Source organism: Tubulanus polymorphus, chromosome 5 (genome assembly GCF_964204645.1).
Source record: "Tubulanus polymorphus chromosome 5, tnTubPoly1.2, whole genome shotgun sequence".
NCBI classification, from domain to species: Eukaryota; Metazoa; Nemertea; class Palaeonemertea; order Tubulaniformes; family Tubulanidae; genus Tubulanus; species Tubulanus polymorphus.
The window spans coordinates 19,161,250-19,184,769 of NC_134029.1; the positions used below are offsets into that span (position 1 = coordinate 19,161,250).

Consider the following 23,520-nt stretch of genomic DNA (forward strand, 5'->3'; position numbering starts at 1 on the left):
GGCGCGCGCTGCCGCATCGCCCGCCGCGCTCGCGCAGTCGACGGAAATTCGCGTCGATTGATGATGGAATTATGATTTCGTGCGAATCTGATTTTCGCGTAAACTCATTCGACGTCGACGCAGTAAGAGCTTTATTCTCTGTTTACCACTCCGGCGGTTCGCATCAGATATGTTTAAAAGCTGCCCCGCGGATATATTGACGTTTTCGGCTTCGATGGTTTTTCGTCGCATTCAAAGAAGCTGCGTTTGTTTAAGTCGCGGCCCGAGTTGCGTTCGGTAGTTTCAAATTTACTCCGAAATTCAGATTTAGTCATCGAATTATCAGTGAGTACAATAATGAAACTTTGCTGATTTAAGAACTTCTTGAACTGGGCCTAGGAGAATGACTTTGCGGTAAAATGTCAAAGCACTTTATCTAGATTCTGGGCTTCGTCTCCTGTTTTTACCGAGGAAGGCATTAAAAAAACTGCTTACGCCGGAAAAATACTTATGCTATTTCTCGGCTTAATTGAAGTCTTATCTGAAGTGCAAATGAAACGGTTCTATTGATTCCAGAGTCGTCGTTTCAGAATCGCAAATCCTGTTTCGGGACAAGCACCGACGTTCATATTGATTTTTTTTTCACCACAAGCAGCAAAGGAATTAATGTATTTTTTTGTTACAAGCGCAATCGTGTTTTGGTTTAAATTGTATCAGTGCAGAACCTTTTTAACTCTTTCAGTGCTGACTAATTAATACCCCGATGCTGGGGATGATTCGAAATCTTTACTCTTTTGGCATTTTATACACCACCGTGCGGTGTATCGTTAGTGATTAACATTTAACAGTTTTTGACAGGCGCTGCCATCTTTCACTAGCGATAAAAACTAATTACTAACAACATCAATACACCATGAAGCGGTGCACTAGATTTATACACCACAGTGCGGTGTATTGTTAGTGATTTACATTTGACTATTTGACAGGTGCTGCCATCTTTCAATAGAGATACAAATTAAATACTAACAACATCAATACTCAACGATGAGGTGCACTAGATTTATACACCGCACTGCAGTGTAGATGCACTGAAAGGGTTAACTGGCACCGATTTTTGCCAACCTATCCCGCTTCGAGCATTTCAAAAATTTCCCCGGTGTACACACACGCATGCGCGCGTGCTCACAAATGAGCGGTGTAATCTCGATGCTTTTTGACGGCGTCAAATCGAATACACACGAGGACTCGACGAGCACGATGCGAATCTCGAATGATTTAAAACGATCGACGTGAAACGTCTTGTCTTCGTTTCCACGCGTAATTCGATTGATTTTCGATATTCTCTCCCCACAGTAGCAGACGGATTTCAGATTGAATACATCGATAGTCGCGACGATTCTCTCCGGTCGTTTGTTCGTTCTGCGCGGCGTCTGACTCATGGCGTCGGCGCAGATTTCATCTAACCTGTCAAAGTCGATTTAATAATCGCGACGGCGGCGCGCAAATTCTGTCCGCATCGCGCGGGCGCGAGAACGAGCGACGACGATCATTCAATCCGAACGGAAGCGGTTCAACTCCGTCTGCGAAAATAGATCTTTTCAATCGGCGTTCGCGTCAAGCCGCCGGTAATGCAAGGTTCCGATCGAATGTCGCGATCTTGCGATTATCTTCTATTACTGGTTTCTGTCGGCGAGATATTGGATTATTACCTTTCACGGCAGCGCTCACTCGGTCTTTTTCATTCGGGGGTAATGATTTTTTCGCTAGGATCGGCCGCTAAAACCGTGGAAATAAACGCGCTAATGGAAAGCACCATGATTTTTTCATACACCGATATATGATACGATAGGACTAGTGCTAAGTAGTACCGGTATTCAGTGATGAAGGATTCAAAAGCCGCGATCGTATGAGCATTTTTGGCCCGTGCCGTATTTGGCCCGGAATAGGCATTCACACAGATGCCAAATGGGCCCGTGCCTGTTTGGCCCGACCAAAAACATAGACCAGGCCGGAGCCAAATTTAAACACGCGTAAGATAATCGTGTGTGAATTGCTGCTGGTTCTGGAAGTGACTCACTTCACTTTGTTTAAGCATTGTTAAGTATCGAGTGAGTGGTTTACGCGTGAAGGTGCCCTCTAGTTAGGCACAGATCTGTACCGATTTGGCCTAAGCCGAATCATCTCCGTGTGATCGCGGCTAAAGATCTCATATTTTCTCGAAGAAGGAAGTTATGAAATCTCATTCATCATTCAAAGAGAATTTATGCAGACATTTCAATAGGGAAAACGACATCAGGTCCTGTGCGATTTTCTGGTCTGATTTTCTCTTATTAAAAATCAAGAATTAATCTTAGATCCTCTTAAATCTTCCGAATCCGAATAAGAAATTCGATACTCGTTTTATATTTTCAGGGAGAATCGAGTTGAAAGAAGAGACGGTCGAAAGTTTACTGTCGACGTCGTGTTTGTTGCAGCTCTCCGAAGTCGTCGAGGCTTGCTGCAGCTTTCTCATGAAGCAGCTTCATCCATCCAACTGTCTCGGTATACGACAGTTCGCTGACGCTCAAGGCTGTTCAGATCTGTTCAAAGTCGCCAATAATTATGTTATGGTAAGCACGACGTCGTGTGTCGCTAATTGATATATTTACGCATTATTTCGGACGATCTTCGTATAATCGCGGTGGCGCCACTGACCTGGAAAACGTGAAAAACTCAGGGAATCAGAAACATCTAGAAACAAATCATGGAAAAATCGGGGAATTTGACAAATGTTGCGAAAAAAAAACCCTGAATTTGGATAATGCTATTATTGGCCATGTGTTTCTTTATCAATACATGACTGGTGAATAATGAATGAATTGTTACATTATAAACCAATAGATTTCTATGTTCACCTGCTGCAGATTCACTCGGGGAATTCTGGTTTATAACATTGAAAATCAGGGGAATCTCAGGGAATTATTTGTAACTGAGCGGAAAGTGGCGCCACCCTAATAATTTCAAATCGGATTACGTAGTTAGGTTTCGAGAATTACTCAAACAAGAAAGTTCTAGTTGACTTCGCAGTGAGGATCAGGTTTGCACAAGGGACGCAATGATGTGCGTTTGAAAATTTTCTGGTGGAAACTGTGCTTATTTTTAAGGCTTTTGTGCGCTTTGTTCTATGAATAACTGTCATCATATGCCTCCGGCTTGCCCCTGGGAACGATGAATTTCCTCCATTTTTTCACCCCGTAAAAGTTTTTACATTTTCAATTCAAAGATGAAAGGCCTTTATATCTCCACATATTAATCGATTATCCTGCTCTTTTGTTGATCCAGTTTAAGCTGCTACATTTTCATGTAGCATATGGGTGTATTTCCAAATCTCGGTATTTATCGCAGTTGAATTTTGCAAAGCGGTTCTCTATAACCCACCTACTACATTTCATATCTCACATTCCTTTTTTGGGTTTCAGGTTATACAAGCCTTGCTTTTTATGAAACCCCAATTGATATTACAACATTATCTACTGATTGTCAGATTGTACACATTGGTGCACTTGATTTCTGAAATAAATAGATGAATTCACAAACCAATATTTTGATCTTAAAATAGATATGGAATTGAAATAGGATTGTCCCTGTGATTTATTTAATTGGAATAAAATCAAAAGTGACTGATTCATAAAAAAACTACAAAGGTTGTAGTTTCCATATTCCAATCATAACGTTCATTACATTCGATTTTTTTCCAGGAACACTTCTGCGAAGTGATTGTCAATCAAGAATTCCAGATGTTACAGGCGGAAGAGGTTGGCAAACTATTGTCCAGCGATGATCTGAACGTTCCAAACGAAGAGACAATCTTTAACGCCCTTATCGCGTGGGCCAACTACGATTCCGCGAACCGTAAAAAGAACCTGTCCAAACTGCTGGCACACGTGAAACTACCGTTGATGTCGCCGCAGGTGAGTGCGATTGATTCTATTAGGTTGTATTTAGAAAAAAGGAATTCGAAAATATGAAATGAAATATGGTTTATTTCAAGGATGCATCACATACATTTGTCAAATCAAATAATTTGACTATTGATCTTTTGGTGGCCTTTAATTGCCTTGTTTTAACATTGAAGATTTACATTTGAATTTTGGTCTGTACCATAAAAGATGTACAGTACAGTTCAATGTGTTTAATAATTAGAACATGCCTTCATTCTTTTGCATATCCCCTTTCAAAGATATCTTTTACCAGTACCCTGGTATATCCGGATGGTCTTCTTTCTTGTTCTGTGACAATGCTTGTGTCTTTCGAAATTATTGCTCAATTGGATGGTTTGAAAGAGATTTCCTCGGAAAATCAAACATACTGAGTCCCACACTGATATAACGAGAAAAATCAAGTCTGATGAAAATTTTCCTGCGAGCTAATAATTCATTGATTTGATGTTTCGACTATAACCTGATAGTTGTCTTCAGGAATACTATGACCTAATAGTCATCTTCACTGAAGATGATTATTAGGTTATCGTCGAAACATCAAATCAATAAATTATTAGCTCATAGGAAACTTATCAGACTTCATTTTTCTTGTTATATTAATGCCGCAATACAGAAGTAGTGTTTCATCAATGGTCAAGCATACAGATGTTATCACCAAAAACAGTGTTCATGTCTAATTCATTGTGACACTCAGCATTGAAAATAGGCAAAAATGGGCAGTGTATTGCTAAACCTAAGATAAAGCAAGATATTGTGTGGCATTGGGTGCACATGGGTGAAAATGGTCATGTCTGATTCAATAGAAAAGAAAACTCAAACCGAACTGCAAATGAGGAATTGCGGCGAACATAATCTGCAACAATCTCTCATTAAATCAAGCATCAAGATATACATTCTCTGGCTTGTAACAGTAGACGTGCTTGATTTTCTTCTTAAGAGACAAAAGAGCTCATGCGTGAGATCTCGTCTATTTTCTGACGGCCGCGCGTTTCGTATCGTTTCAGTTCATAGCAGATCAAGTCGAAACGAACAGCCTATTCAAAGAGGACAGCGAGTGTCAGTCGCTGATCATGGAAGCGTTGAAGTACCACCTCCTTCCCGAACGGCGGCTATCGATGCAAAGTCCTCGCACGAAACCGCGCAAATCGACGGTCGGTGTTTTATACGCAGTCGGAGGTATGGATTGTACGAAAGGTAACTACGTGTTCGATGTCGTCATCGCTTTCGTTAAAATCAATGCACGGTTTGTCTAGACTCTTTAGCAGCGTTTATTAATAGCCGATTGTGCCGCGTCTGTGTTTCGATATAACGTTTTGTTTCGCTTTCATCTCTCACATTCAGACGTATGCTTTGGCCTCGAGATATTCGAATACATTGATGATAACGCCCTTTAGATCATCTGAAATATTAGAATTTTGTAGAAAAATCGATGCATTTCATGTCTGTGTATATTGCATTTTCACCGCAAGTTTTTTTTTCTCATGATGTTACGTGAAATTTGTCGAGCACGCGTCCCTGTCCCGATGTATCTACAGAGCTGCCAACTGTTCCTGATTTTCAGTATTTGTTACTATTTTACAACGAGAAATACTGATTTGATTTCTTTGATACGTACAGAAATATAAAAGATGTTACTGACAGTCTGGTCTTACGGTTGATTACTGAATAATTGGACATTTACTTTCCTATTTCAATGAAAAGTAACTGACAAAAATTAACTTTGTTACCGATAGCACTTGTAAGAAGTTGGCAACCATGTATGTATGTTTTTTGTACGAGGCTACCCTCTTTTCGACGGTCGTTTAGAAATCGTTTTTTTCTTTCCTTTCAGGCTCGACGAGCATCGAAAAATACGATCTGCGCACAAATATTTGGACTCAGGTCGCGAATATGAACGGCCGACGATTGCAGTTCGGCGTCGCCGTGTTGGAGGATAAACTCTACGTGGTCGGCGGTCGCGACGGTCTGAAGACTCTCAATACGGTCGAATCGTACGATCCGAAAAAGAAAAGTTGGACGCTTATGGCGCCGATGTCCACTCATCGACACGGCTTAGGTCAGTCTTAAGAGTCCATCGATTTACCGATGTAGGAAAGATTTAAATACAGTCTTAAGTCCTTTGTACTCGAAAGAATGTTGGCATTAAGTGAGCACTGGCATTGATAAGAATGGCCTTGTAATGGACTTTGACTGTAAATGAAGAGGGCTGGAATATTCTGCCTGTGAATTTAGAACCATATACGTTCTTTTTTGATCTCAGGTTTTTGTTTCTTCTACCAGCTTAAGACTGCTATTAGTAGCGATAACTTCGATTCCGATCCAAAAAGTGTGTCTAGATTACGCTTTCAAGGTTGGGAGATAAAATACATCCGTAGCAGGGGAATGTTTTGCACAACTACTCAATAGTTACCCTGGTACCCAGAAATAATTATCTCAAACCTTCTCTAAAAAATGGTGTCCCCCATATACTTCCGGCTCATATACCACTGACATCAGGAGCCAGTGTGTCTATTACGTCAAGAATCTGAAGTGAATCAGAAATTGTGTTAATCTCTGTATTCAGGTGTCGGTGTTTTAGAAGGTCCGATGTATGCAGTTGGTGGCCATGATGGTTGGTCGTATTTGAACACAGTTGAGCGATGGGATCCACAAGCCCGCCAGTGGAGTTACGTCGCACCCATGTCCATTCCACGCAGCACTGTAGGTGTTGCAGTATTAGGGAGCAAGTAAGTCCCTTTACAACATTGTTCTAAATTTAACATCCCAGGACTTGCACGTAATGGGTTTGCTGCCAGCTATTAGTATACTCACATCTGATTCTTCCTATTTATCCACTAGTGTTACATATTTACACTCCGGAATGACATACATTGTAGTTCCTGATTGACTGGTGATATGAAAAAACTCTTCATTCACAAAGCTGATTGGTCAATTTTGAACAAAGGCTGACTATGTAATAGCTCCAGTGCCAACCTACAATTACACTCGTAGTGGCAATTGACTGTGGCACCGTATTATCATGGTCGGTCCAAAAGTGACTGAAATTTTAAATCTTAAGACTGGTTTTAAGTTGTTAGATAGGCTACAGAACTAAGATGGTATTTGACTCGTTTTGAAGTTTGAATTGAGTGTCGTCTTCTGACAAACGATCACCTTCGCAAAATGACCATGTCAGTTTCACAAAACAAAGACAGTTTGATGGTTGTATGCAATGCCTGAGCAGATCAACACACACACACGATAACCAATCAGTGACTGCAAGCAGATCACATGACGGAAAACTGCCATTTTGATATCATGTGACACAATTAGATTACATTTGTCTGCTTTTCCCATTGTTAGCGGCCCTGTAAATTTATTTCGGTATTTTTTAATATTTTTCCATCGCGAGTGGTGGAAGATTGAAACATTGAAAAATCTTGTTTTGAGGATTTTGTGCTGTACGGCTTAATAATACTTAATGGTTAAAGACATATTTTCTCGTACTTTGTTGTAGATTATACGCTGTAGGTGGTAGAGATGGCAGTTCTTGTTTACGCTCGGTTGAATGTTACGACCCGCACACAAACAAATGGTCGTTATGTTCGCCAATGAATAAAAGGCGCGGCGGTGTCGGTGTCACCACCTGTAATGGATTCCTGTACGCAGTCGGTGGCCACGATGCACCGGCTAGCAATCCTACCTCGAGTAGATTTGATTGTGTGGAAAGGTAAATATTAGTTTACATTTCAATTGAAACGTTACAAGCTATTACATCCATTCCATGTAATGACAATGAAAAAACACTAGCTTTCTCATAATTGGCGTATTATTTAAAAACCTAACTTGATTGAAATTATTATGACTGTGTCAGAGTTAGATTTAACTCAGTCCCAGATTCACAATTTAAGGTGATACCTATTGAAGTTAGACGTCCATTTCCATTAAGTCAGGGGCTTAGGGCTTGAGTCATTATTCTCATCTACAGAACTTGCTTTACTGTTTTTGGAACTTTTTTGAAGTATTGATCATAATTTTTGATTACCGGTATTTTTTGAGTGGATTTTTAGGCCATTGCTTTAAACTTCCAGTTGAACTTTTCCATTTCAGGTTCGATCCAAAAACTGATACGTGGACATTAGTGGCGTCGATGACCTCGCCGAGGGATGCTGTCGGAGTTAGTTTGCTCGGTGATAAACTGTACGCTGTTGGGGGCTATGACGGCCAACAATACTTGAACGATGTTGAATGTTATGATCCGCAGAGTAATGAATGGACCAAGGTATATTGGGAGCTTGATGCACAGGGCTTTGTTATAATTATCACAAGCATATATCAACTCTAGACTTGGTTACTTGTTGGGGTTATCATACTACTCCAAGGAATACTCCAAGGTTACTTTTAGTTACTTCCTAGTTTCCGGCCCAACATTTCGAAATTAAGCTTTAGATGTTTTGATTGCTCTCCTAAAAGATGTAATCAATATCGACTTTGCTGTTTGTGCATCTTTATGCCGGTTCATGAGTGGTCTCATCTGAGAGTAGCTTGAACTAATTCCAGTTTTCATAGTTAGTTATCTACAGTGGTCCCAACTTGTAAATGATAGTAGCCTGTAAATAATTGATAAATCACAATGAGCAAAGATCACCCTGACAGCCAGTAAGATGGCAGCACTAGCCATATTGGGCAAAATCAAGTCATTTTTCTAGATCATTACATAAGCTGAATACTTTATATGTACCTTTTTAAAGCCTGGATAATATTTTTACATCCTCATTCATATTTATCTAGGCCATCTAGAATCAGATATTCAGAATATAAAAGGACTTATGCAATAAAATTTTTTAGATATACATAGATAATTCCGTCTGTAGGGCTAGTGGTAATTGCTTTTGAAATTTACATTTCAGGTAGCGACACTGTGCACAGGACGAGCAGGTGCATGTGTGGTGCAGCTGCGGAGCACCTGACAGATAGGGGAGCAAGGGGCGGGTGGCTGGCGACGGTCAGCCACGGCAAGCCCCTTGCCCGGACCCATGCCTTGCCCGACCGTTCAGAACTTGAAGAAATCCACTTCGCAACCAGCTGACGTTTCGTCATGCTACTCGACTTTGTGACAACCAGAGGGCTCTGTTTGATTCGGACGGACACTGGCAAACAGAGCTCGCATCCATAAACGCTAGTCACTCGACAACTTCGATCGATTATCGTTGAAATTAAGAACTGCTGATCATGGTTATTTCTGCCGGTGTTTTTACTGTAAATCGATCAGACGATAAATGTGGCATTCCAGTTAGAAACCGGCTAATAGGAATACGCCTACCGGCAACTAGGGACGGTTTTGAAAATGACCCGCCAGAAGAGCGTATTTTAATCGAATCCGAACGCTTTAAATAAACGGATTTATATCAGGCTTTGCTGAAAAGAAACTTCTATCGGAGAAGCTATGTTTTTTTTTTCGCACAAAGCTACTCAAAAAGACATCTTAAGCTGCTGCTTACATCAGCATGGGCTTCATTTTAATAAAAGATTTTCTAAGGATATTCTACGAAATGCTCAAGATCCTTCCCACTGCTTCTGTAAAAGGATGGATCTTTTCAAGGAATTTCAGGGTACTTAAAACAGCATCGGGGAATCAATAAACCGCCAGAAGAACCTTATACCCCGGAAGTTTTACCAGGTCAAGGGATTTGCGAGTCCAACTGGTCATAATCTGTCCTTATAGGACATGATGGCTTAATAAAAAGTTGAAATTAGATGATGGTAAATCCTGCACTTTTAGGCCGTCTTATGTTCTTCCACCAGGTAAAATATCCTACCATAGATGAAAATGTTGTATTCCTGAGTCATCATCATACTTTAATGCATTCGCTGCCAAGTGCGAGTCTGCCGTAAGTGCCACTACGAGGCAGGGATTCGAACCTGATGGCATTCTCTAGACTCGGCCACAGTATACCGCAACTGTCTTGAGGATTCTCGTAGCCGATTCTTCCTATTTACAGTTAGATATTTGCGCTCCGGCACATGAGAATGACATAGTACGTGATAGACTGGCAATGTGAATAAACTCTGCTAATCAGTCAACTTTGCAATGCTCATCAGTGAACTTCAAGCAAAGGCTGACTACGTAATAGCAACAGTGCCAACCTGAGTAGTTGGGGGCTGCACCGTATTATTGGTAGCGAATGTGTTGAATCCAGCCAATACTGAAATCATAACAAATGAAATCTAGAACTCACAAACGCACCGAAGAACATTTTTGAGTAACATTAACACAATTTTATTTTTCCTTCTACATAAATAAACAAACTTATCCCTCCTTCGAATGATAACCAAGATCTTTTCTAGCAGTTCAATGATGGAAGAAAAACAACACAGATGATACAGTACACCTCGCCTTGCTGGCACTGCCAAATTGGTCTGAGGTAAGCAAAGCCCGTGATCCGGATAGGAAAATACGTTAGGAAGTCAGAAAAATTTAGATTTTGTTTTTGTCCGAGTTGGTCACGTCCGAGTAAGGCATGGGATCATCATTTATTACGTACGCATAAAATTTGAATTTTTCAACCCCCTCCTCTGTACGCAAAATCGGCCATTTTTTCATATACATTAAGCATTACAGTACGCAATTGCACTGACCCCTCCCCTCTCCCCTAATGCGTACGTAATAAATGAATGACCCCATGGTTTACTGTATCATTTTTTTACAGCAGGTTCGCAGAGAACAGTTAGAAAAAAAAAGCCATTTCAGTAATGATGGTATAATGTGAAATGCTCAAATGTTCGTCTAAACATATGAACATGTTTCTATACTTAAGAAAAACAGAAATATCATTTCGTAGATTAAGTAAAATAAGGTCTCGAGAGAAATAAGAGACCTGTTATATTTCCTTCACCACCAACAAAAATACCCGGGAACAATTTAACGGAACCACTCTTTTCTATGATATTGAATAACTTCCAGTTGTGGTAACCGTAAATGCTTATAATGGAAATAAAAAAACAAATTGTTGGTTTGGGAGATCATTCTTTAATAAGTAAAACTGAGAGTGTAAACGAGGGTAAACATTTTCAATTTCAGACAACTGCTTATAGATTCTATAAACGTGGGCCGTATATCTAAACTCTAGTTTACATGTATGTCCATGCTATAACTATAAGGTAAACGAAGTAAATGTGATGCGCAAATCAGACACTTCGTCAAACAATGATTATCGTCATTGATTCACTGCTACATAACTTAAAGTAAACCTTTACTTAGTACATATATATTTACTTTACGCGCGTGTTTGATAAAGCTTTACATGAAATACACACAGATTTTCAATTCCCATCGAATTCCGATATAATGAAATTTATATAGTACAATCGATATTAGTGGAATTATCTCATTCGTTCGAAGCTCCTCTATACTCATCCATCTGTTCGAAATACATACAACGAAATTCTATATCCACTGTTTTTGTACCTAATTATCGACCCGTTCATGTGTATGTACAGGGTAGACTCGGACTTACTTTAAATTCTACAGGAGTTAATTAATGCAGTTTACATTCAGGGGAACTTGCAATTCGACCCTATTGAACCTGTAACATCATGTCATCGAAATAATTTAATTCCCAATTTGTCACGAGGTTACACAGGGATGTCTTTTGAAAATCTCTTACATGTGTTACTAACTTCATAGTTACTAAGTAGGGCCGAATCTACTCTACACATATTCACACACTTCAATTTTGTAACATGGCTCTCGGTATCACAAAAAAATATTGGGCATAAAATTTTCTACTTTCGATGCCTAGACTAACAAAAAAAAATAGATATCAGAACTTTTTTTTTGTGAAACTGGGCTCCGAAATACCAGCATCCGTCATAAAACTTTTAAGTAACCCTTCTAGAAGCTTCATAAGTCAGTCCTTTTCCCGATGATCTCTTTTACAAATGTTACATGCATAAAAGTCTGAATGATTATCACAAAATAATGATAACGATATTAATAATAATGTATATTTTTATACAAAGATAAAATTCGATGATATTGTTATTATAATACAGCGTCTGTCCTCTGACTACTGTTCTTTTTTGCGCTCTATTCGTGTGTACAAGTAAATTGACTAAAGCATTTATTATTTAAGCATATATTCTAACATAACGAATACTGTATATAGATTTATCATACGCCTTTAAAAGGTTATTTTGTGGTGAGGTTTAGAGGAAAATTATCATATGTCGATATGATGTTTGATACTTGTAACAGATGTTCTATAATGACTTGATAATGAGAGACGACAGGTGTTTCGTGTAGTGTGGTTTTATATGAAACAGATGAACCAGCTTTCAAGTCAATCCTAAAAAAAACCACCATTTTCTCTTTTTGTCATAAGACCGGATTCAGTTTCACAAAAAGTTTTAACCCTTTAATTGATTCAAGAGTTAATCTTTTTTGTGAAACAGGGCCCAGGGCCGGCAGAAGCAATTTGGGGGTCTAGGGCCCTCCTCCAGAAAATGTTTTAAAATCAGATGCATTTCCCGGCATCTGAACCACACAATTCCGCTGATCTTGAGTGAGAATTATTATTTGAGGGGAAAGTAAAAATTACCAATTTTGGTCGACTGATTTGGGTAATTATTGGTTTCGACCACCATCATCAAGTCGGAACTATTCTGCCGGCCTTGTAAGATATAGAACTTATGAATTATTCTTAACGCGAAAATCTCAAGGGGATGTAACAACTAACAAGACCGAGGTTACTGTATATTTCGAATAGAAAGCTTGTTTTCGTAACAAAATTATATTTCTATCTTTTGCTTTGAATTACAGCTTTTTCATTCGTACTCAAATTAACGGTATATTCCATTTAAAATACCAGATGTATGAATTCAAATTCGATGTTTTAGAAACTTATTGATATAACGATTGAATCTCTTTTCATCTATGAGTTCATATAAACTCTCGGATGTGTTAATTTCATGACAACATACTAAATGGTGGGTTTTTGTGGCTAGGGGAGACTGGTGCTATTGATACAACCCCTAATACCTCCAGCCAGCTTGGATAATTGAGTTATACGGCTGAAAAAATAACTGTTGATCATTCATGTTGTTTCATTCGAAAAAGTGGTGAAAAACAGTTTTTTTTCCCGTTTAAAATCTGGAAAGTTTTCTCTAATTTCGCTGACCCAGGACGCACTTACAGAAACATCACACTCAGTCTCTATCATGGAGTGTGGATTAGTTTCACAATCAGCTGAAGGTGGTTTTATAGACTGGAACTATCTTTGTCCTGGGGTTAACTCAATTCAATTTCAATTGAGGAAGGCCCTGGGTTTAAGTTAATACCAGTCTGTAAAACAAACCCTGTTAGTTAGTTAGTTAGTAACTTGCGTGTCCAGTGATTTTATGAAAACGAAATGTAGTCAGCATTTTCCAATATTCGAAAGCAATTTTTCAGCAGGCTTGAAAATAGATAAATAAATCTTAAGGGAACAATAATACATGTTAACGTAGCTTTTAGACATGAGATGTTCGATTTTTTAATTATCGTATAAGCACTAATGTACGTAATGAGCACTAATGTACGTAATGAGTTTGTGTAATATGATATATTGCATTGTATTTGGCAGGCATAATAGCTTAAATAATGTAATAAATATTTGAACAAAGAAACACGCATTATCTTGAGACTCATTTTCTTTCAAATCTCGGTGGACTCTTTTTTTTAACAGAGGTTTCAAGGTCGCTACAGGTCTGAATATGAGGAATTTTAAAGGAGAAAATTTCATATTTCAAGGAAGCGTCTGCATCATTTTCGTATTCTAATTATTGTAGACTCCTAAATCGGTACCGTTTATCTCGGTAAACCATTAATTCCAGGTTCTCACTGTATTGATTTAGGGGTAGTCTACTATACAACTACAAACTAGACAAAAATATCTAATTTCCTATTTCTAAATTGAAGGAGTTTGAAAACAAGTTTTTGAAATTTTGTTCAAATCGAAGTAGTTTCATGCACGTTTAGAAGGATTTTCCATTTTGAAGGAGTTTTTCAGGAATCAAGGAGTCGTAGGGACCCTGAGCATAAACATACACTCTGCTTTGAGCTGATATCATATTAACACATGCAATTAGGCTATACTTCTTACATAACCCCAATATGGCAGTATTTTTAACAAGGGGAGATTTCTAACAACCTTTCATAAACTAGGCCTATGTACATGAACAGAAAATTTTCATCACCCCGATATATACACAATTTATCTCAAGCCTTATCTACAAAGGGAGAATTCGCTTTTTTGTCCCCAAAGAATGGTCCATTAGCTGAACAAAACATAGGCAAGCGATAAATTAGGTAAAGTTCAGTAAAACCACCAAACGATAAACACAGAAGACGACACTCGAGTCGGGTATGGGATATAATCATTCAACTCGCATATTTCTGTCTAGTATGACGTAACACGAACTTACTGAAAGGTCCATCACGTTCCTGAAACATGCCATTAAATAAGTGGAGGAGACAACTGTCAGACCACGGTGTCATAACGCAATCAACAAAGCCATTTTCATACAAACGATCACAAATGGCACCATAAATGCACATAATACGAAAATAATTTCAGTAATAAAGCAAAAACAGGGTTCTTCTTTTAGTCAATAATGGTCTCTGCCGAATTCGTAATATGGGTTAAACTCTCGTACGCCTGGTCTTCTTCGTCTTTATCCTCGTCGGTGATGCAGAAAGTCACGTTCTTTGCGCCGGTTACGCTGTCATTCGAGCCGGACACTGAACTTTCGACGTCGTCGACGTCCGGCCGAGATTTCGCCAGCTCGTCGAGCAGCGCCAGGTCTTTCTTGCAGTAATAATCGGTGAACGCGGCGCAGAAACAATGGCTGACGATGTTACCGGTCGTGCGTACGCGATCAAGGAACCACTCGACCGTGAACAGGATCGCGATGTCGCGCGTCGGAATACCGATCGACGACAGGATGATGACTAAAGTTACGATGCTCGAGCTCGGGACGGACGGCAACGCGAGCGTCGACACGGCCGTCAAAATACCGATCACGCAAATCTGCCCGGGATCGAGATTGATGCTGCTCATCTGTGCGATGAACATCGCCGCCGCCGATATAAAGATGGCGCTGCCGTCGGCGTTTAACGTAACGCAGAACGGTATTACGAAACGCGATACACGCTTGTCGATTTTCTTGCTGTCGCAGCTGCGGTACATGTCGGGTATCGCAACGGCCGTGCTCGTCGCGGCGAAACCGGTCAGCCACGGTCGCAACAACTTCGCGTAGAACGAGTACGGATTCTCGCGCGTCAACACGAAATGAATCAACTGCAGCAGGACAACTTGATGCAACAGCAAACCGACCGTCACCGTCAAAATAAACATCCCGAGCTGCGAGAACGTCTTTTCGAGGTCGGTAATTGACGCCAACGCCGCGGCGATCAGACTCGCGACGCCGATCGGCGTGTACCACAGAAACCAACGCATGATCTTGATGACGATGTCGGCGGTCGATTGGAAAAACATCAAGAACGGTTTGCCCTTTTCGCCGGCGGCTCGTGTCGCCATTCCGAATACGAGACACGCGAAAATGATGCCGATCAAATTTGTACCTCGCGCCGCACCGATCGTTTTGTGCAGCACTTCTTTCGTCGTGTTCGCGTAACCGTCAGATGTGTTTAAGATAACGACGGCCTTCTCTTTGACGTAGATCGTCTGCGTTTTTTCGATGCACGCGCCGACCACGTTGTCGGGAACGATATTGCGAACGAGATCGGCAAAAATATCCTGAGTTTGAAGAATGTCGCGCGTTTTATCGCCGCCACCGGCCGCGATCTCCGTAACGCCGACGCCCGGTTTGATCGCCAACGCGAACACTATCCCGACCAGACAAGCGAGGACGTTCGTCGCGATTATGTAGATCACTGACAGCAGGCTGATTTTGCCGTTCGACCGCGCGTCTAAACTCGCCGTGCCGGATATCACGCACGACACGATCAACGGCAAAATCATCATTTTCAACAATCGCAAGAACAGATCGCCCGGCAAACCGAGCCAGATCAAGGTATCCTTGGAAGGCTCGTATTTACGCGTGACGAGTCCGGCGGCGAATCCTACTACGATTCCCGCGGCTGTCAATACGAGCAACAAATTCGTCCGTAAGAATTTCGCGATTCGTCGTCGCAGCGGAAGTTTCTCGACGCGGATGTCTTTGCTGCGCACAACGGAAGCAACCGAGTCGCCGTCCGTACTGTTTCTGACGTGTTTCAGCAACATAGCGATGGTGGCTGTACTAGCGTCCCGCTCCATTTTTTTCATCCGACAGTCCGATGTAGATGTTGATCAATTCAGTCACGTCCTTTCACTCGCAGACCCTTAAATCAAAACAAGAAATCAAAAAGGTATGGTAAAGCCACAAGGCATAAGAACAAGAAGGTACACTTTTTGCAGGAATAAAAATTTTTGCCTGGGGGGGACCATGTCGAAAATGCGATAGCGCCCACTTATTGATCCCAAATCTGTGTAAGTATACCTCTACTTTAAAATATTCAATTCTTACTGTTTTTGGCCCTGTTTTTACTGTATGTTGCCTTCTCGAATAACTAGGTTTGTCATAAAAGTCCACAGCTTTCACTGACACTTTGAGGATTGTCGTTGAAGCTGGCGATCGATCATGCAGGCCTGAAAATTCTCTACTCAAAATTCGCCGGCTCCTCGATCCAGATCCACTCCTTGGTATTGCCCACCAGTGTTGTGACAAGCTTCGCTATTCAATGCGAATCTTATACTGAAAGTCTTCTTACAAGAGACCTGTCACACGACTGGTCACAGGACGATGGAACCGTGTAGAACTTTGACAGTTCTCGCTCGAAACACGGGCTGATGCAACAGCACATCGACCACGACCAAGATAGTGTCAGCGCCGCTAGTGTGGTGGCAGCACCAGCCGGGATGACATTACGCAATGTCACCAGACCGTGTCATCGTTTAATCTTCATTAAACGGTTTCACTTTTCTCTATATGACGTATAGGCGTATATTTGATCAGTTGGAATTGCTAAACGTTTTTACATTGAATAAAGTTTTTAATTGAAAGCATGTGTAAGATCGGGTTTGCAAAATAGCATAGGGGCTCGTAGTTAGTTACCTAATCGTTGGTGGTAAGCTTTTTATAATCGGATGGGCTTATACCAACGATATATGTGGTTTGTGAAAATATCCGATCGTGAAACTAAACCACAGACAGGTTACTGACTAAGGGGCTCGTATCAGAGTTGTAGGTAATGTAAAAACGATAATCTGTTAATCCAATGTATATAGTATATATAAAATAACATATATATATACTATATACATTGGATTAACAGATTATCGTTTTTACATTACCTACAACTCTGATACGAGCCCCTGTGCAAAATAGAAAAAAAAACGTGTAGTGATCAACCAGGGCCCAGTTTCACGAAGAAGTTAAAGCCTAAAACGGTTAAGTTTGAATTGTTGTCCTCATTGAAAACACGAAGTAACCAATGGCAATTAAACCAAAAATTCGAGTTCAACTTTTTTGTGAAACTGGACCCAGAGGGCTTAAAATGTTAAATCAGTTTTCTTTATGTTTTTCTATGTCTTTGACTTCAACCTCTAATGTGAAAGCATGAATTTTGTATACCTATATGAGTAATTGTAATTTATTGAAACTGCATGAGCCCGATTAGATATCGAAAAGGCTGAAAAAATGACCGCGTTGTGCTTTAAAGCCAAATGAATGGGAGGAAACAAAGACAACAAACAATCACAAAATTAAAATGTCATTCATTCTGCTGCATAGATAGTAGACGAAAAAGTTGTACGTACCGATCAGTTGTCGAATGGGTATTGCAAGGCTTCAGCATAATCAGGTTTGAAGGGTGAACTTTCAGAATCAGATCGGAACCGGACGCTATGGCTTTGAAAAATTGCATGCAAATAAATTCACTGTTTTGAGAAGAATTTCATATTTCGATTCTGTGGTTTGCATTTACGCAATCTTGGCTGCTGCGTATACGATCAACGTTCTTCAAGTTGAGGCCTTAGATTGAAATACCGCCTATGCCTTAGCCGCAATTCGTGTATTTTATATTTTAGATTTTTTGATTAGATAAATTCTCGATTTTAAAATTCTTTTTATTTTGTATATAGTGGGTTTTCATCTTATTATCCGTTCACCGCGTTGAGTGTGGTTATTGTACTATCTCAATGAGATAATTTCTCAAATGTGTCCGTAAATACTCGCTTCCCCTGTGCTGTGCCGCATATCGATCACAAATCGCTCAAAAGACGATTATCAACGAATCTTTCTTCTCAGGTTTTCATGACACGTGATTCGATCAAAATAGGATATCATCTGTTTATGGCGTAAAAATGGAATAACAATGAGAACTTTATCCCCGCGGAAAGGAATAAATGCGCCCTATAGTTAGACTGGTTGCCTGTCTAATTTAATATGCAGATAGAGACCGGTAACCAGTCTACCCTATAGTATAGACCTTTTTATGAACCAGCAAAATCGAAATAGATTAGCTATTTAGATTATATAGCCGATTAGTGTCAATTAGCATAACCGGGTATGTTGGTTGATAAAAACGCCAGGTAGAAATTATTCACTTATGGCCTACTCAGCAGCGACTTCTACCGAGAACACCATTTCGGTTGGATTAGATAATCGGCATACTTGCTCGCCGAGCGAGTATGCTGGTATGCTAATCGATTATGATAACCAATGTTCATAAAAATGACGGATTATGACATAATCCATGCTCATAAAAACGTTTTGCATACTCGAATATACTAATCGAGTGTTCATAAAAAGGCCTTTAAATCGTTAGGCTGAGTGAAGTTGTGGTCACTGTTGCGCGTAATACAAACTGCACACACGAGCGAGGACTGCCGAGCCGAGTTCTTCATTCATCAAAACTTCACTGGTAACGTTTACACGAAACACGGCCCGATGATATCGAAAAGTATCTCGCATGGAACATCTACGAGCAGTAAGTACATATTATCTTCAAATTTCATCAATACGCACCTACAGTACACCACACGGTACTCATCTATAAATGAAACAAAATTTTTATCGGTTTATATTTTGTTACTTCGATTTGCTTTTGCACGTCGAACTCAAAAACTCTCATCAAACAGTCAAACTCTTTCAGTAAAACTGTTTGATTGTTTTCTATTGGATTGATGTGCGATTTGTTATTCAAAATATGATACGCTATTCGTAAGGCCCGTGTTAAATAAGACCCGCCTAAATGATTTCATTCAATACTTCTCTTATAAATTCGCTGTAAAATTCCGTTAAAATGCTATTGATTCAAGATGTTTACATGATATTATGATGTATGGCTTTGGATAGGCAAGATTTGTTCTTAAAATCTCTTTATTTCATTTTTGTTCGCAGGTTCGCGGTATTACTTCATAGCCTATAAGCGCGCGGTACATTTAATGCTTCAACAAACTTAGACAAACTCAGGGACGTAAGCAAGTAACACAATTCAGACGCGACCTTTAGGACACTGTTCGACAACAACTAGAATCACTGATCCGGAAAGAGAACAAACAACTGACCTAGGCCTATAATGTTTCAACTCAACTCAACTGATCCAGTATGGTGGGTATAGAAACCATTCATGCATACTTCGGCTCATCTCAAAATGGTTATTTCTGGTCACGCGCATTTTATTTCCGCCTATAAGCGCGCGGTACATTTAATGCTTCAACAAACTTAGACAAACTCAGGGACGTAAGCAAGTAACACAATTCAGACGCGACCTTTAGGACACTGTTCGACAACAACTAGAATCACTGATCCGGAAAGAGAACAAACAACTGACCTAGGCCTATAATGTTTCAACTCAACTCAACTGATCCAGTATGGTGGGTATAGAAACCATTCATGCATACTTCGGCTCATCTCAAAATGGTTATTTCTGGTCACGCGCATTTTATTTCATTTTTGTGTGCAGGTGCGCGGTATTACTTCATGCCAGCGTGGTATATTCCATGCTTCAATGAACTTTTATAAACTCAGTGACGTTAAGCAAGTATAATTGAACAAAATACAGACTTTGAGGACAATGTTCTACAACAATTACGTGTAGAATGTTCCCAACGAAACTACTGATCCAAAAAGAGAGCAACTGAGCTATGAAATATTTCAACTCAACTCTTCTCAACTGATCCAGTATGGTGAGTATAGAAACCATTTGTATTTACTTTGGCTCATTTTGAAATGGTTATTTCTTTGGTGACGCACAAACTTAAAGTCTCCTTCATTTTTGTTCGCAGGTTCGTGGTATTATTTCATATGAGCGCGGTACATGGTTCCATGCTTCTACGAAGCAAGTCTAATCGAACAAAATTTGGAACACGACTTTGAACACACTGTTCGACAACAACTAGAATTTTCCCAACAAAACTACTGTGATCCAAGAAGAGAACAACTGAGCTATAACTCAACTTATCCAGTATGGTGAGTATAGAAAACATTTGTATTTTCTTCGGTGTTATCATATCACGGATTCGCAGAATATTCCGAAGGCTGCCAGTTACTACCTGAAGCAGCAGTCACTAGTTGGGAAAAGGATCAGCACCAGGGCAAACATCGGTTAGCGAAGTTTGTCGACTCTTTGCGAACTCAATATAGAACTGAACTAGAACTGAACATAGGGCTAGACTGTCCTGCACGGGTCCCTATCGGGATAAGTCGGCTAAAGTTTGTGAACACCAGTCACATACCTTCTCAGTGAGTTAGTAAATGCGGACCCTTTTCTGGTCGGGACACGGACGATATCATTTGTGCTACTTCCTCAAGATTTTTAAAGCATTGTATGCGTTTAAATTCTTTACCAGCATAGCCAGACACTTGAACCGATGTATGCTTCTCTTTTTGTAACCAGAAAACACGTATGAAGTGTTTTAAGGCAACACGTCTCAGAGCTGTATCAGGAATCTAAGCCCACAGCCTAACCCCTTTTAACTGTTCAGGTCGGATATCATTTATGCTACTTCTGAATATTATTGGAGGCATTTGATGCATTTGAATTGTATGCTTGTTTTTTTGTAGTTAGTACATTCGGACCCTTTTTACTGTTCAGGCCATGGCCCATATTATTTGTGCTACTTGTGTAAGATTTAAAAAGGCATTTAAAGCGTTTAAATTCTTTACCAGCATAGCCAGATACTTGAACCGATGTATGCTTCTCTTTTTGTAGCCAGAAAACACATATGAAGTGTTTTAAGGCAATGCGTTTATCAGAGCTGTATCGGGAATCTCAGCCCACAGCCTGAAACCCTTCATGGCCACTAACTTGACTGCTTGCTTCCAGGCTCTAGCTTGATGTATTTCGGCAGAGGCTCCGCCGGTGCGAATCAGATACTAGTCCAGGGTTCACACGATTATCATCGGAAGGTTAGGAGAGAGGGCTAGGCTGTCCTTCACGGGTCCCTATCGGGAGAAGTCGGCTAGAGTTTGTGAACACCAGTCACATACCTCAGTGAGTTAGTAAATTCGGACCCTTTTACTGTGCGGGCCATGGACCATATTATTGGTGCTACTTGTAAGATTTTAAAAGGCAATTGATGCGTTTAAATTTTTTACGAGCATAGCCAGCAACTTGAACCCATGTATGCTCCTCTTCTTGTAGCCAGAAAACACATGGGAAGTGTTTTAAGGCAGCGCGTCTATCAGAGCTGTATCGGGAATCTAAGCCCACAGCCTGAAACATTTTAACTGTTCAGGTCAGAAATCATTTATGCTACTTCTGAATATTATTGGAGGTATTCGATGCATTTAAATTGTATGCTTGTTTTTCTTATAGTTAATAAATTCGGAACCTTTTTACTGTTCGGGCCATGGACCATATTATTTGTGCTACTTGTGTAAGATTTAAAATAGCATTTAATGCGTTTAAATTCTTTACCAGCATAGCCAGCAACTTGAACCGATGTATGCTTCTCTTTTTGTAGCCAGAAAACACATAGGCCCCTATGAAGTGTTATAAGGCGACACGTCTCAGAGCTCTATCAGGAATCTAAGCCCACAGCCTAAAACCCTTCATGGCCACTTACTTGACTGCTTGCTTCCAGGCTCTAGCTTGATATATTCCGACAGAGGCTCCGCCGGTGCGAATCAGATACTAGTCCAGGGTTCACACGATTATCATCGGTAGGTTAGGAGAGCGGGCTAGGCTGTCCTGCACGGGTCCCTATCGGGATAAGTCGGCTAAAGTTTGTGAACACCAGTCACATACCTCAGTGAATCATTAAATTCGGAACCCTTTTTACTGTTCGGGCCATGGACCATATTATTTGTGCTTCTTGTAAGATTTTAAAAGGCATTTGATGCATTTAAATTCTTTACCAGCATAGTCAGCAACTTAAACCGATGTATGCTTCTCTTTTTGTTGCCAGAAAACACATATGAAGTGTTTTAAGACAACGCGTCTATCAGAGCTGTATCCGGAATCTAAGCCCACAGCCTGAAACATTTTAACTGTTCAGGTCAGATATCATTTATGCTACTTCTGAATATTATTGGAGGCATTTGATGCATTTGAATTGTATGCTTGTTTTTTTGTAGTTAGTAAATTCAACCCTTTTTACTGTTCGGGCCATGGACCATATTATTTGTGCTACTTGTGTAAGATTTAAAAAAAGGCATTTAATGCGTTTAAATTCTTTACCAGCATAGTCAGATACTTGAACGGATGTATGCTTCTCTTTTTGTAGCCAGAAAACACATATGAAGTGTTTTAAGGCAGCGCCTCTTTCAGAGCTGTATCGGGAATCTCAGCCCACAGCCTGAAACCCTTTATGGTCACTAACTTGACTGCTTGCTTCCAGGCTCTAGCTTGATGTATTTCGGCAGAGGCTCCGCCGGTGCGAATCAGATACTAGTCCAGGGTTTACACGATTATCATCGGTAGGTTAGGAGAGAGGGCTAGGCTGTCCTGCACGGGTCCCTATCGGGATAAGTCGGCTAAAGTTTGTGAACACCAGACACATACCTCCTCAGTGAGTTAGTAAATTCGGACCCTTTTCACTGGTCGGGACACGGACCATATCATTTGTGCTACTTGCTTAAGATTTTTAAAGCATTGGATGCGTTTAAATTCTTTACCAGCATAGCCAGCAACTTGAACCGATGTATGCTTCTCTTTTTGTAGCCAGAAAACACGTATGAAGTGTTTTAAGGCAATGTGTTTATCAGAGCTGTATCGGGAATCTCAGCCCACAGCCTGAAACCTTTTAACAGTTCAGGTCAGATATCCTTTATGCTACTTCTGAATATTATTGGAGGCATTTGATGCATTTGAATTGTATGCTTGTTTTTTTTGTAGTTAGTAAATTCGGACCCTTTTTACTGTTAGGGCCTTGGACCAAATTTTTTGTGGTACTTGTGTAAGATGTAAAAGCATTTAATGTGTTTAAATTCTTTACTAGCATAACCAGCAACTTGAACCAATGTATGCTTCTCTTTTTGTAGCCAGAAAACACATATGAAGTTTTTAAGAGAACGCCCACAGCCTGTGACC

At 40.2% G+C, this 23,520-nt stretch overlaps 3 protein-coding genes across 10 annotated transcripts in view; 2 read left to right on the forward strand and 1 right to left on the reverse strand.

The window, feature by feature from the left end:
- The window catches only part of LOC141905861 (kelch-like protein 5), an 80,199-nt gene extending 67,162 nt beyond the window's left edge, over positions 1-13,037 (forward strand). For 7 of the 8 annotated variants that reach the window (XM_074794930.1, XM_074794928.1, XM_074794929.1 and 4 more), the window contains 8 exons: positions 2,392-2,588; positions 3,717-3,929; positions 4,964-5,153; positions 5,791-6,015; positions 6,523-6,685; positions 7,456-7,668; positions 8,049-8,220; positions 8,849-13,037. In XM_074794930.1, the coding sequence (XP_074651031.1) occupies positions 2,392-2,588; positions 3,717-3,929; positions 4,964-5,153; positions 5,791-6,015; positions 6,523-6,685; positions 7,456-7,668; positions 8,049-8,220; positions 8,849-8,908 (1,433 nt within the window). In that variant the 3' untranslated portion in view covers positions 8,909-13,037. The remainder of the gene's footprint in view (positions 1-2,391; positions 2,589-3,716; positions 3,930-4,963; positions 5,154-5,790; positions 6,016-6,522; positions 6,686-7,455; positions 7,669-8,048; positions 8,221-8,848) is intronic. The other variant, XR_012619280.1, reaches the window with a different exon arrangement.
- A 58-nt stretch (positions 13,038-13,095) lies between these two features.
- Positions 13,096-16,838, reverse strand: LOC141905863 (excitatory amino acid transporter-like). The gene is made up of 2 exons (XM_074794936.1): positions 16,509-16,838; positions 13,096-16,323 (listed from the first exon to the last, which is right to left on the reverse strand). Exon 2 carries the CDS (start codon positions 16,265-16,267, stop codon positions 14,582-14,584), a length of 1,686 nt encoding a protein of 561 aa, XP_074651037.1. The 5' UTR covers positions 16,268-16,323; positions 16,509-16,838; the 3' UTR covers positions 13,096-14,581.
- A 3,112-nt stretch (positions 16,839-19,950) lies between these two features.
- The window catches only part of LOC141906289 (HSPB1-associated protein 1-like), a 32,921-nt gene continuing 29,351 nt past the window's right edge, over positions 19,951-23,520 (forward strand). The window contains exons 1-2 of the mRNA XM_074795535.1: positions 19,951-20,173; positions 20,273-20,456. The gene's annotated coding sequence lies outside the window, so the exon portion shown is untranslated. The remainder of the gene's footprint in view (positions 20,174-20,272; positions 20,457-23,520) is intronic.

Coding starts and splice junctions, on each gene's coding strand:
- LOC141905863 (XM_074794936.1), bottom strand. CDS start 16,267: ATGAAAAAAATGGAGCGGGACGCTAGTACAGCCACCATCGCTATGTTG.